Source organism: Schistocerca cancellata, chromosome 11, assembly GCF_023864275.1.
Source record: "Schistocerca cancellata isolate TAMUIC-IGC-003103 chromosome 11, iqSchCanc2.1, whole genome shotgun sequence".
Classification (NCBI taxonomy): domain Eukaryota; kingdom Metazoa; phylum Arthropoda; class Insecta; order Orthoptera; family Acrididae; genus Schistocerca; species Schistocerca cancellata.
The window spans coordinates 88,106,013-88,121,682 of record NC_064636.1 but is presented as its reverse complement, the minus strand read 5'-3'; the positions used below and the strand labels follow the sequence as shown (position 1 = coordinate 88,121,682).

The following is a 15,670-nucleotide window of genomic DNA, read 5'->3' as shown; positions in this document are numbered from 1 at the left end:
GATCATTCCTACCTATGTAGGTTGGGCTCAACAAAATATTTTCGCATTCGGAAGAGAAAGTTGGTGACTGAAATTTCGTAAATAGATCTCGTCGCGGCGAAAAACGTCTTTGCTTGAATGACTTCCATCCCAACTCGCGTATCATATCTGCCACACTCTCTCCCCTATTAAGTGATAATACAAAACGAGCTGCCCTTTTTTGCACCCTTTCGATGTCCTCCGTCAATCCCACCTGGTAAAGATCCCACACCGCACAGCAATATTCTAACAGAGGACTTATGAGTGTAGTGTAAGCTGTCTCTTTAGTGGACTTGTTGCATCTTCTAAGTGTGAAGTGCCAATGAGACGCAACCTTTGGCTCGCCTTCCCCACAATATTATCTATGTGGTCTTTCCAACTGAAGTTGTTCGTAATTTTAACACCCAGGTACTTAGTTGAATTGACAGCCTTGAGAATTGTACTATTTATCGAGTAATCGAATTCCAATGGATTTCTTTTGGAACTCACGTGGATCACCTCACACTTTTCATTATTTAGCGTCAACTGCCACCTACCACACCATACGGCAATCCTTTCTAAATCGCTTTGCAAGTGATACTGGTCTTCGGATGACCTTACTAGACGGTAAATTACAGCATCATCTGCAAACAACTTAACAGAACTGCTCAGGTTGTCACCCAGGTCATTTATATAGAGCAGGAACAGCAGAGGTCCCAGGACGCTTTCCTGGGGAACACTCGATATCACTTCAGTTTTACTCGACGATTTGCCGTCTATTACTACGAACTGCGACCTTCCTGACAGGAAATCACGAATCCAGTCACACAACTGAGACGATACCCCATAGGCCCGCAGCTTGATTAGAAGTCGCTTGTGAGGAATGGTGTCAAAAGCCTTCCGGAAATCCAGAAACACGGAATCAACTTGTGATCCCCTGTCGATAGCGGCCATTACTTCGTGCGAATAAAGAGCCAGCTGCGTTGCACATGAATGATGTTTTTTGAAGCCATGCTGATTACGTATCAATAGATCATTCCCTTTGAGGTGATTCATAATGTTTGAATACAGTATACGCTCCAAAACCCTCTCCCCTCTCACCCCTGTGGTGCGATAACACGAAACGGGCTGCCCTTCTTTGCACTTTTTCAATGTCCTCCGTCAAGCCTACCTGGTAAGGATCCCATACCGTGAGGGGCGGGGGGAAATCGTGCGAGTAGTGCTGTCATCTCTAGGTGAGGCTGCAAACTTTTCAGACAGCTCTCACTGATAACTACATCATCTGCAAAAAGTCTGAGGTTACTACTAAGACTGCCTGCCCAGGTCAGTAAAACAGAACATGATCCCCTGTCCGAACATACTTCGCCAGCGTGTGCTTAAGGTTAGTGCCACTTCTGTCAATGCCTGTCCATTGGAGGTGACACCCAACCTACTGAGAAACCCTAACCTCCACTCCCTGAACAACCCGAGGCTACTCACTGGACTGCAGGCAGGGCTTGCAGTTGCCGCGGTGGCACAGCTCCTCGCAGCGGTGCTTGCCGCAGCTCAGCACGTGGTTGCACACCAGCGGGCACGTGTGGTCCTGCTCGATACAGCACTCCTGCCCGCACTTGTGCTTGCCGCAGGCGCGCTTCTGCGAACAGAAACACACGACTCTCTCAGTTTCCGGGTGGAATATGATGGCCGGCCCTTAAAATTTACAAAAACAAATTTTAAAAAGTCATTTTAATATTGCAGTAAAAAGTCTTAAGTTGCATTATATTATCCAGGACAACAGTAAACTATTCGAGATGTAATTACTTAATTGTATTTCTCTGCTTCCAGTCACTTTTATTCATGTTAAATTAAACACGCATGCTGAGCGTGTTCTACTCATCTTCAGGCATTCATACATACAAAAAATTGTTACTTAAAAGTAAAATGCGAAACTAACTTAACACAGGACATGTATGGGAATAATGATGTTGGACAGAGTAAGGAAAGAAAATGGTTTTCTTGCTTTAAAGAAGATCATTTTGATATTAATGACTCTCCACATTCAGGACGACCTTCAGGGTTTGATGACATTCGTTTAAACATATTAATTCACAATGATCCATGTCAGTGTACTCGAGAAAGGGCAAATGTGATGAAGTGTGATCATTTCACAATCATGTCACATCTTATGACATTTGCACGCAATGTGGAAGGTTCAAAAATAGGGTTTATGGCTATTTCATGTTCTAAGCCAAAATCGCAGAAATCAGCAAGCGGCCATATGTGCTTTTCTGCTTATTCATGAAGAATTGGGTCGTCAACAATGCTGATCATTCCTACCCAATATCATTACTGGTGATGAGAAAGGGTATCTGTGTGTCAAAATAAGGACAAGAAAGGAATGACTGAGCCCAAACAAAGCAGCAACTCCCTGTACAAAGAGCCGTGGACATCCACAAGACACAATGTTATGCACCTGACGGAACAGCGATGGTGTAGTGTACTACGAATTGTTTCCCCCAGGTGTAACCATCACTGCTGGCATTTATTGTTGACAACTGAGACATCTTACAGATGCAATTCAAGAACAATGACCAGGAAGATTGCATGACGTGATGCTACTCTGCGATAAAGCCCACCCGTAATCTGCCAGACTGACAAAAAACTACATACAGGAGTTGGGTTGGGAAGTCATTTTGCACTCACCTTATTCACCTGATATTATGCTGTCAGACTGTCGCCTTTTACACTCTCTATCAAACAAACTTCAAGGGGCTTCCTCTCCGGATGAAAATACACTCTGAACATGGGTCTACTACTACTTCACCTCAAAAAGATTTCTACAGTTGCAGAACTGAAAAGTTACTCCACTGTTGGCAGACTCTTGTAAATAGTTAAGCGGACAATATTATTGGTGACTTAAGTCCCTGTCATGTGTATCTCTCATGTTTACTAAACTTATGGAAAAACGCTACAAACTTATGCACCAACCCACTATATGCACATCACACAGTCCTGGTTTCCAAATGTAGCCAACATGGCCACAACAAATTATTCGAGATGTACATGCTCAAAAGTGTTTACCTTATTTACTCAAATCTAAGCTGCACTCGAATCTAAGCTGCACCTGACAAATTAGGCTCGAAATCAAGGAAAAAAAAATTTTCCCGAATCTAAGCCGCTCCTGAAATTTTAGACTCGAAATTCAAGGCGAGAGAAAAGTTTTAGGCCAACCCTCCAAATAATAAATAAATAAATAAATAAATAAAAATAAAAAAAAAAAATAAATAAATAAATAAAAAAGTATTGGTCCATTGTAACGTGAAACACAACTGAAGTCGAATGGATGAAGATACAGCTACAGTAGTTTGGTTCGAGTAGTACGCTTAACAGTTAAGCTTTACCAAGTAGCTATTGCTATGTGTCAGGTGCTCCGTCCGTCCTTTTTCACGTGCTTCGTCTGGTTTGAATCAATTACTTATTTTGCTTTGATCTGATAAGTGCGGTTCTCTTTGTTATAGGTGTTTACGTCATTCTAAGCTGAAAATGCATTATTGTACTGTGTCGTGCATTGTTTGTCGCATTTTAATAATGATTGATTACGACCTGTCGCCGCTCGCGGCATGGCTTGCTTTTGTGCACGCTACCGCGGCTTACAATAAAAAAAGAGAGGAATTGTCTCATAAGTGAAACAATGGCTAGAGACTGCTATTTGTTGTTACTTACACTGGTGCTTTCTTTGATAATGATCAACAAGAACCAAATAATAGACTGCGTATGATAGAAGATGTTCTGAACGAGAGTTTAGCAAAAATTTTTCTCCGTTTGAAAATCTTTGCAGACGCTTCTTTAGTACATTACATTCTGCACAGAAATTAGAGTCATCTTAGATTTAAAAATCTAGTCAATTGCCGTGCTTCATTTCTGGCTGTATCACTATTCAGCATAAGAATAATAGGAATGTAAACATGACTTGATACGTATATTCTTCCGTGTTTGCGGTTGTCTCACTCTAGTTTCATAGTTTATTAGGCAGACAGGATTTAAATGAGATAGCAGCAAACACGAAAGAATACATGGCATAATGTTTACATTCTTCTACCTTTTCTTTTAATTTATTTACCGACACAGAGGTTTTGGCGCCAGTATTTATCTTTGTGCCAGCAAAGCATACCTGTGTTGCGCTACATGTATTTGATGGCAGAAGTTAGTTGTGGCGACACCTACCGACATTTTTCAGAACTTCCGCTTACTTTGCACTCGATTCTAAGCCGCAGGTGGTTTTTTTGGATTACAAAAACCGGAAAAAAAGTACGGCTTAGATTCGAGTAAATATGGTAATTATATTATACGGAATGACTAACACTGAAACCCAGTATATTAAAGCAGATGAGATGTACGAATGTAGTGCAAAGGGAGTACTGACTAAAATGAACAAGAGCCATAAATACCTAGATTACGTTAAATAAGTACACTGGGCAAAAAAATTTGGCATCCCTGGAAGGCATCAAGCTAATACTGTGTAATACCACCTGTAGCCTGGCCTCAATTTGATGAGGATGAGTGCTGCCACTTGATTAGACCACTTGGAGCTACAAAATTGTGGGGATGCTGATTGCTACACTTGTCCCACTGTTTCAATCACCACCTGACCTTTCTAGAGGATTAAAGTTGGGCGAGTTGGTGGGTCAGTTGTCACAATAGAGACTTCTACCTTAAAGACTTGTTCACATTGTTTTCATTAATTACTAGACAGAGTTACAGTTCAGTAGGGCTGTGCCACCCCAGGGAACTTACGGGGCGGAACTTTCACCTCTAGGGGGAATAATCAGCCGAAAACTAATGTAAACAACAACAAATATTTATCAAAACATGAACAGCCATCTGAAGAAGAAACTGTTGTTCCGAAACCAGTGACAGTACTATTTGTGCAAGTAAATAGCATTATTAACAGTGGCTGGTTGATATTTCTTCTTTGAGAGTATCAACCTGTACTATGAACCAGAAAACTAGGAACGATAAGGTAACGGATGAAAATATGATCCCTGTGGCAAGAGGCTGAGAGGGAGCAGCATAGGGATGGACCAGGATGTTGTTTAGATCGGATGGGTGAAGGAATGCCAGGCTACATGGGGCGGGAAGGATCTTGGGTAGGATGTCCCTCATTTCTGGCCACAATGATAGATAATCAAACCCGTGGTAAAGGAGATGGTTCAGTTGTTCCAGTCCACAGTGATACTGAGTGTGTGAAGGTAACACTATGACACAGTACAATTTTTTTTCCTTTCTCTTGGTGGTTCTTCTTTTCTTGTTTCATGTTTTTTTTCTTGTTGCACTGGAAAATTTATTTTAGTATGGTTTTTGTAACTTTATATTTTTTGTCCAACTTGGTTTCTGTTTACATCATAGAGCTGTTATGCCTGGAATTGTTATTTCTGTTTGTTTTTTTTTTTTTTTCTCTCTGACACATGCTTGCTCATTTATTAACATGTTATTTAAAATTTTTTTCCATGAACATGATAATGGGACATTTTAGTTAGGTATGAAACTGTAGATTGCTGTACTCAGTGTTAAAGTAAGTGAGAATCGTACAACTGAAGAAACATATTGATACATTAATAGTTAAACAATAACAGTCTCTATAGAGTGAGAATGGGTGATGATTGTCGTGCTACTGGAGTGTGAGTGTACTGTCTCCTTGCCAATGTTAAAAGACTGTTCTGTCAGTGGTGTATTTCGATTTTTGTTTGTACCATGGGCAACGAAACGAATAACCAAAGCTGTCACATTGTTTTTCATTGATTCAGAACATTAATCTTAAAACTACAATGTGAATTCACCGAGCTGTGGGAATGCTACGTGTGCACGGTATCCAATGTGAACCGCAAGGACCATATGGTGTACCGCAGACTGTCAGATTAAACTACAAATATATTAATGCATTTTCTCACCACAAACTGATATTCAGGACATTGATCTACAATGTACTATGTGCTGATCACTGCAAGACTACAGTGAGCGTACGGTAACTACTGTGAACAATATGGAATGTTTGGAGCCTGCCACAGATTGTGAAATAAAATTACAAATCTATTAACGTACATTTACTCTGAAATGTCCAGAACTGAGATCAAATGATAAACAGCAAATTCAAAACTGTGACTGAATGTCTAACAAGGTCTTAACTGAATTAAAGATGTCTTACCTATCTAGCTAGTAGCAAATACACTACTTGAGAGGATTCTACAAACACTGTGTGTTTCTGCTGCATCAACAAATGGCCCCTATGATCAAGATTAGCACGACTATGATAATTTCTGGACTGCACGCTCATGGATTACGGACCAAACATGCTGATGACAACAAGCCAAAAGCATCTGTTCAGTGAAACATGACTTTATACAGGCTAGAAAAGCTTGACCCATTCGAACCATAACTGGAGAGACTTTTGGATAAAAGTTATTAATTGGGTTAAAGTTGTGAAAATTTTTCATTGCCACTGTTTATCAAGTACTTGAAATTGTGTTTAACTTAAACAGCATTTTCCAGTAACTTTCAGAATTAAAATCAGTTTCATTCATTAAATAAATTGCTAATGCATATGTTACATTTTGCAAGCCCACTATCCTGTCATAATCCTCATTGTATATATAATGTCTACAGTCTATTTTTTTTATTCGCTCTTATTGCACAAATGTGAATAATTTGTGGAGTTTGCTAGTATTATTTTCTGCACTTGCACACTGCCTTGTTTTTGTGCCAATTCTTCTGTGGATTATTTCTGTATGTTGGGAAAATACATTTGTTGCACTGTACAACTTGCTCTAAATGTTCAGAAATGTAAAATTTTGCAATTCACAAAATGAAAAAAAAAAAAAAAACATATATCCTATTATTTATTTCAAGTTTCTGCTACCAGTCACTTTCAAACTACACTTACAACTGACAGTGCCCCAGCAGTCAAATATGTAAAAATGCCATATCTTGGAATACTATCTGACAAATTAGCAAGACTATTCCAAAACACAGAAGTAAAAATCAGCTTCAGCACCAACAACAACCTAAGTAGGAAGCTTATTCACAATATACTGGTAGCAGAAACTTGAAATAAATAACTATCCCACACGGTCACGGCGCACGAACATAGCTATTATGGCTAAAAATAATAATAGTATCCTATGTCTATAATATCAATCAGTCACTGTTGGAATTGGGCAACTCATACAAATATTTGTGTGTAACATTTTACTGGCAGAATACTGGAAAAGTGCAATCAGCCTACTAAAGAGGTTGCTTACAAATCACTCTTGCAACCCATCCTAAAACGTTACTCAAGTGTGTCGGACCCATACCAGATAGGACTAACAGTGGATATGGAACATATACACAAATGGTGACAAGTTTGTTTAATCTATGGTAGAGTGTCACAGAGATACTGAAGGAACTGAAATGAGAGACTCTTGAATAGACATAAACTATCCTGAGGAAGTTTGTTAACGAAGGTTCAAGAACCGGCTTTAAACAATTAAGCTAGGGATATACTAAAACCCTCTACATATCGCTCACATAGGGATCATGAAGATAAGATTAGAACAATTACTGCACACACAAAGGCATTTAAACAATCCCCCTTCACAAGCTCCATACATGAATTGTGGTGTGTGTACTGTAAGACCTTCAGTACACACACCATCAGATTATTTGACTCGTCGCTCTAACGAAGTAAGAGAGTGTCAGCAATATGTCTCGTGGTCTTATCGTGGCGTGTTTATCCTCTGCCGTTAGGTCAGATGATACAAATGCCACTTGCATGCTTAGAGTAGCAGATTGATGGTGACCAAAATTGACAATCTGAAGTTCCTTTGGTATTGGTACGTTAATATTCTTCTCACACATATCTCTGATACTTGACAAAAGTGTCTATACATTTATCTTCATGGCTATGTAGATGAATATGGTAATCTTATTAGGCCCAGACTGAAACTTGACTATAGATTGGTACAGACTGGTGCAGACAAATGCAGACTGACGAATCTGAAGTCTGTACACTCGTCATAATACCTCGCGCATTCATGTATCACTGCACGAGTGTGATCCGCGAGGAGAACAGGTTCTACGTTAGCAGCAATCTCATTGGCTGCGTTACATATTAATCCGCGGATCGGCGGAAGCAGAATTTGGTCCATCTCTAAGGCAGCTCTATCTCGTAGTGCGGAGACGGACGAACGCTGCGCCTGCGCTGTTGTGCTTAGTGGGGCGCGCTCTAGTGGGAAAGTTGTGTACGCACTGACTATCCGGAACTATGTACACAACATGAATAGAATAGGAAGAAACCCTAATAACTGGTACAAGGTGATGTACCCTCCACCATGCACCTCAAGGTGGTTAAGAGTGTAGATGTAGATGTCTGTGATTAAGATAGCAAGCAGCAGACAATCATGAATAGCCAGTGTATGTTTGGTAGGGAGAAACTTGTGATTTGGATCATGCATGACAATTTACATTTATGAAAATGTCTGTGCTCATCATGTTCTGGTTTTCTGAGCCTTGCTTTTTGTGTGTGTGTGTGTGTGTGTGTGTGTGTGTGTGTGCGTGTGTGTTTTAGTTATTTCAAACTGATTCAATTAATCCGGTGAAAAATATTCTTGGTTTCCGTTACACCCACAAACTTACGCACACGAGGTATCAGGGGTTACATACCTCCACTTTCATTACATGAGCACGGTCATTTCTAGTGGGATTAATATTGGAGGGAGGGGAGGGGGGAGGTCCTGTTTTGTCACATGAGGCTCAGTTATGTGAGGTATGTCACAGGTGATGAGTGAGATGCTCCTTTGAGGCTGATTCTTGGGACTGATGGGAGGATTAAGTGTGTGTGGAAATAAGGGCATGGGAAATCTGTTTGCAAACTAGGTTTCGAGGGCAAGCTCATATGTGAAGGTCCTTACGAGACCTTCAGTGCACTGGGCATGGAGCTCTCTCCACTGCAGATACACTGTCCACAGGTGGCCAGGTTTTATGGAAGCAATTTTTTATGTGTAAGGTATGGCTTGAAACTGAACATTACAAAAACCAATTTGGTACATTTCAAAACCAAACATTTGAAATGTGTGGATCTTAAAATACACCATTACACTCATCTTATGGAAGAAGTTAACACAGTCAAATTCCTAGGACTAAATGTGGACAACAACTTAAATTGGAGTACACATATTGAGTTCCTATCAAATAAACTAAGCAGCTTTGCATTTGCAATGCAAATACTAGCAAACTCTACTGACATGAGTACACGAAAAATAGCATATCATAGTTATTTTGAATCTGTCATTAGGTGTGGTATCATTTTCTGGGGAAATTCAAGTAGTGTATCTCGAATATTGAAACTGCAAAAAAAAAATTATAAGATACATGTGTAGTGCACAACAAACAGAATCTTGTCGCCCATTATTTCGGAACTTGCAAATCCTAACAGTTCCCTCCATATACATTTATGAAATTATAATCTTTGTACACAGAAGACAAAAATTATTTGAGGAAAATCATTTTAACCACACATACAACACAAGAAATAAAAATAATTTTATGTTACCCACACACCATTTGAAATTTTATGCACGAACTCCACAATATATGGGGATGACAATACATAACAAGCTAATGGGCAAAAATATATTTAATATGAAGCCACAGAGTCTAAAAATAAGGCTACAGCAGATTCTGTGGGAGAAATGCTACTATTCAGTAGAATAAGTCATAGAGGATGACATGATAATTTGAGCAAAGGGTAATTAATTGTTAGTCTTTTATTGTATGTGTAACAAAATTGTATTATTATTATGATACCATTTGTTAAAATCAGTTGTTGTAATTAATTGTTAGTTTTTTTATTGTATGTGTATTTTTATATTGTATTATTGTTACGGTACCATTTCTTAAAATCAGGTGTTGTATGTATACGGTAAAACTTTACCAAAATTTTGACATGTCTCCTGTACCTGAATCAAATGATTTAGATTATGTACTTTATGAGACTAATAAACCACAATTCACAATGACAGCTGTTGAAATGAAAGTAATGTTGGTGGCTTAGTGGGTGGACAGAGTTGTGGGAGGACCCATTGAAGAGTTGGAAGTCAGTGTCCAGGAAGATAGCATATTGGGTTGAGAAGAGCTAGGTGAAGAGGACAGGAGATAAGGTGTTGGGGTTGTGGAGGGTGGGGCCAGGGTGTCTTGGCCCTCAGTCCAAATCATGAAGATGATATCACTGAACCTGAACCAGAAAATAGGTCTGGGATGCTAGGTAGGTTCCCTCTGGTTGCTAAGCTGTGCTGCAGATTTTTTAATGTATTTTACTGTCAAATGAGAAACACACTATCCAGTCTCATTAAAGTGTCTACCAAACTAATTATTAATTATGGGCAAATTTTAAACACATTGTAAATCACACATTGGAGAAGTATGTGCCAAAAAAGTGGATTATGGACGGAAAAGACCCGCCGTGGTTTAACAGCACAATTCGGAGAATGCTCAGGAAGCAAAGGCAGTTGCAATCGCGGTACAAGAAAGATCGGGAGAATGAGGCGGGCTGCTAGATTTGTTACTGGTAGGTCTGATCATCACGCGATTGTTACGGAAATGCTTCAGGAACTCGGGTGGGAGTCACTGGAGGAAAGGAGGGGTTCTTTTCGTGAATCGCTACTGAGGAAATTTAGAGAACCAGCATTTGAGGCTGACTGCAGTACAACTTTATTGCTGCCAACTTACATTTTGCGGAAAGATCACAAAGGTAAGGTAAGAGAGATTAGGGCTCGTGCAGAGGCATATAGGCAGTCATTTTTCACTCGTTCTGTTTGGGAGTGGAACAGGGAGACAAGATGCTAGTTGTGGTACGAGGTACCCTCCGCCACGCACCGTATGGTGGATTGCGGAGTATGTATGTAGATGTAGATGAAACTAGGTTTGATGTTTATCTGCAACAACCAATCAGACGACAGCTGGCAGCACTAGCCGTGGACGGTGTATAAAGTGTGTGGGAGAGATGTGGAAAACAGTGCACTCGAGCACAACGTCTTTCGCGATGGGACTGTTGTACGAAACAGTCTCGAACTTCTTTCCCCATAAGTTCAGAGTAAATCCTCATGCTTTCGACAATTTCCACCGTCATCTTCATCAGGAGCAACTGACTGTCAAAACTGCTGCTGTGTTAGCCTTATATAGCCCAAAGACAGATTCTGATTGGTCAGTAGTTATGTCATGCTGTCCCAGATGGTGTCAATGTCTACTCTGTGGCACACCGCTCCCACCGTAGCATAAACGTTGTGACGAATATCTCCGGCTCTTCTCTGCACTGAGAGCTCGCTTCCACGCACCGCTAAAATTACATCTACCATCATAGATGAAGGTTTTCTCAAAATTCTTATTTCTACAAAGTTCCAGTATGTGGGAGCCTGGTACAAAACTTTTGTTTCGTCGAACAGTGAGGCTGTGTTCAACAGATGCAGATTTCTCCAGGGCTCGGGTTTTAATATACCACTTATGTTCCACACAGTGGTCAAAAACGGTGTGGATGGACTGACCAATGTAATTACTTCTGCACTTACACGGGATGTTTTAAATTCCAGGAATCCTGAGGCAAAGATTGTACTTAACAGGGCATAGTACCTGCTTTATCTTCTTAGGAGATCAGAAAACAGATCTGATACCTCTTCTTTCTAGAACTCTGATTATTTTGCTGCCTGTAGTGTCACAAAAGTGAAGGAATGCAATAGGTGGCTTATCACGTGAATGTTCACCATCTTCATGTTTCCTTTTCTTGGAGAATGCTGAACTGATATTGTATGACCCATAGCCATTCTTGTGGAACACACACTTCACTTCACATGATTAATTTTGGCATCCAAGTGGTGCTCATCAGAAACAGTATTTGCTCTGTGGAACAGTATATTTAAACAATGAGATTTTCGATCTGTAGGGGAGTGTGTGCTGATATCTGCCAGGGAGTTTCAGTGTATTTAAAGCTGTTCTCTTCTGGACTGGGTGGTAAAAACTCTGGTTGCTAAGATACAAATCAGTGTGCATTGGCTTGGGGTACACTGAGTGGCCGATATATCCATCCGACTTTTGTTGTACCAGGACATCTGAAACTGAGACAGCAGCCTCCATACAGCCATCACACGAGTTTTGGGAGTGCCATCAGTGAGGAGTGTTTTTGTTGTGCATTGTGAAAATGGAACACCGGAACTTAAAGCAATGCTGTGCCATCTAGTTTCTTGTTATACTTGGAGAATACGAGTGTGTTAACTTTGAAAAGTTGAAAGATGCCAATGGGGAACATTCCTTATCGTGAGCATAAGTTTTTTGCTAACACAAATCATTTTTGGAAGGCTTCAATTAATAAGAATAAGGGTATATTATTTACCAATCTTTCAGGTCGAAACTGACTGCAATATTTCGCTTCTTATTCTATTTAAGGTTGATTGATTATATCAATACTTTTTGAATGCAACCCAAATGTTATAGTTAACTACAACCCTTTATTCTGCTCATTGTAAGGCTCCTTGGTTTCATTCATGGTATAGTCCGCCTAATAGGACTAGAATAAAAAATATTGTTGATACTGTTCAGATTATAATGTCTAGAGTTTTGAAAATAATTACAATTGGTAGAATTAATGCAATTTCTACATCAAAGATTAGAAAAATTACTACGATTAGGAAGAATCGAGGGAGAATGGTATTCGTGCTGATCTTTTTTTCCCGGTCCTTGATTAATTTTTTTTGATAATGCTGTTGCAAGGATTATAACAGTTATTGGAATAATACATCTAATAAAAGCTCTTGTAGATAGGATTAAGATTGTTTTTCTTGATTTATATCAGGCTTTCTGATTGGAAGTCAAATGTACTATTTATACTAGAAAAACAATTATCTCCCTCATCAATAAATAGAAATGTATAAGAATAATCATACTACATCTATGAAGTGTCAATATCATGCTGCTGCTTCAAATCTGAAGTGGTGTCTCGGTGACAATCACTGATGATGAACCTCACTCAGGGAGACTTTCAACTTCAAAAACTGATGTAAATGTCAAGTGTGTGCCTGCTCTTGTGAAATCAGACTGATGTTTAACAGTAAGGATGATGTGTCACCTGTTAAACTTATGCATTTTCACCATAAATCAAATTTTGACCAAAGTTTTGTATACGTGAAGGGTTTGTGCTAAAATGGAGCGGAAAAACCTCACAACTGGATGGAAAGGCAATGAAAGAAATGTGTGCATTGACCTTCTTGAGAGGATTGCCAACGACCACGAATGGTTCAGTCGTGTGATCACAGGTGATGAAATCCTGGATTTCCGAGTCCTGTCCTGAGACAAAGCGGCAAAATAAGGAGTGGCACACCGAGTCATCTCCTTGATAAAATAAAGCTCAAATGGGCAAATCAAAAATTGCACATTTGCCTTTTTGACAGTAAGGGTATCTTGTATAAAGAATTCGCTCCTCCAGGAGAAACTGTCAACCAAGTATTTCATGAAGATGTCCTCGAAAGGCTCAGGAAAAGGATAAATCGAGTGAGAATGGACATTGCTCACAACTGAACGCTGCATCATGACACCATCCCAAGTCATGCAGCCACTTCCATAGCAGAATGTTTGACCTCAAGGCATTCTTGTTATTTCATACCCCCATTATTCACCTGATCTTATGCCTTGTGACTTTTTCTTTTCCCGAAATTAAAATATGGCTTAGAAAGATGTAATTTTGGGACAGTGGAGACAATTCAAAATAATGGGAATGGTATGCTAAAGGCCCTACCTGAAGCCTTTCAGTGCTGCTTGACTGGGAACAACACTCTCCAAGTTTATAGCTGCTGAATGGAACTACTTGGAAAGGAACAATACTGCTGTCTGAATAAAACAAAACCTTTGGTAAATAAAATATCAATCTCATTACTTTTCTCACACATCTCGTACCACATACAAACTGCGAAGACAAGCTAGAAGAATCAGGACTCTTATGAAAGCATACTGCATTTTTCTTTGACTGCATTTGCAAGTGGAACAGGAAAGGGAATGCCCAGAAGCAGTACAGGTTACCCTCTGCAAAGGACTGTACAGTGGCTTACAGAGTGTGTATGGTAATGTAGATAAATCCTGTCTCAGTTTATACGACAGGCTATGGTGTATTAATATGTGGTCATTATCAGCCTCTATATTCTTACTTCATTGAATGCAAATTGTAGGCCAAGAGCAAATCTAACTTCAGATTAGTAGCATACTGAAGGGATTACAGTGGTTTTCAAAACATAGATATCCAGAGCTGCAGATGTGGATTAAGGCCTTGGGGATGCAGTGCAGATGTAGATCCAGTTTCTCTTATCTGCACAGTCCTCTAGTGATGGCAAATTCGGGGAGGGGAGTGAGAAGCGGTGCAAGAAGTCAGAAATAGGAAGCAAATAAATTGGAAGGGTGGCTGAGGAAACACTACTACCGTATTTTTAGGGTTCTGTATCTCAATCCGCAAGAGCGGAAGCCTTGCAGAATAACTTTGTTGTCCGGCTGTTAAAAATCCATTTTCTTAGGATGGGTACAGGTATCAAGTTGAAATTTATGTCACATACTAAGTGCTATGGCCCCTTAGCAGTGTAAAACATTAAAGCTTCTAAGCCAACTAAATCAAAAGAATGCCCATTTACGTCACATATTTTCATACTCGTGAACTACTCATCAAAACCTGTAAGGTACTTCTCATTGGCTTAGAATAATGAAATTTGGCGAGAAGTAACGTTTCACAGTACAAATAAAGGAGAAAGTCTGAAAACTGTTTAATTTGTAATTATATCACACAAAAATATTCCTACTAAAACAATGGGTAGTCCAGGATGGAATGTAACAAAACCAGAGAAAGAAAGTTGCTACTCACCATATAGCGGAGATGCTGAGTCACGATAGGCACAACAAAAAGATACACACAATCAAAGCTTTCGGCCATTAAGGCCTTTGTCAGCAGTGCACACACACACACACACACACACACACACACACACACACACGCACAACGCAACTTGCACACATGTCTGCAGTCTCAGAGAGCTGAAACTACACTGAGTGTAGTTCTCTGAGACTGCAGATGCATGTGCAAGTTGCATGTGTGTGTGTGTGTGTGTGTGTGTGTGTGTGTACTGCTGACAAAGGCCTTAATGGCCGAAAGCTTTCATTGTGCATATCTTTTTATTGTGCTTATCGCGACTCAGCATCTCCACTATATGGTAAAAAACGTTCCTACTGTCATTTCTATTGAAGTTCAAAATTAAAACATTCTCGAAAGTCTCAGAATTCCCGGGACCTATAACTTACCAGTATCAATGGCAATAACAGGCACATATTGTCAAGATTCTCAATTCCTGGCACAGATGAACTGTCTGCGCACATAATTCTGTTTGTACAGAGCAGCTAACCTTGGTGCAACGGCGGCTGCAGCGGGCGTCGTCGGCACGTGTGGTCAGCTCGCAGCAGGGCAGCTCCTTGTCGAGGCTGCCGCAGCGGCACTTGACACTCGTCACCAGTGGACACGGCGGGCACGGCCCCGTGTGGCATGGAGCCGCACACTCGTGTGGCTGTGCTGTGGACCCGGGAAAAGAAAGCGTTCCCCTAAAATACACATTAGCCGAGAAGTGAAGCTGACAATGTGGCAAAA

General features: G+C 40.1%; 1 protein-coding gene across 1 annotated transcript in view; it reads right to left on the bottom strand.

The window, feature by feature from the left end:
• LOC126108247 (protein shuttle craft) overlaps positions 1-15,670 on the bottom strand; it is a 276,697-nt gene that overhangs the window by 104,734 nt on the left and 156,293 nt on the right. Inside the window, exons 12-13 of the mRNA XM_049913476.1 lie at positions 15,432-15,595; positions 1,477-1,630 (exon numbers count right to left, since the gene is read on the bottom strand). Coding sequence (XP_049769433.1) covers positions 1,477-1,630; positions 15,432-15,595 — 318 coding nt within the window. The remainder of the gene's footprint in view (positions 1-1,476; positions 1,631-15,431; positions 15,596-15,670) is intronic.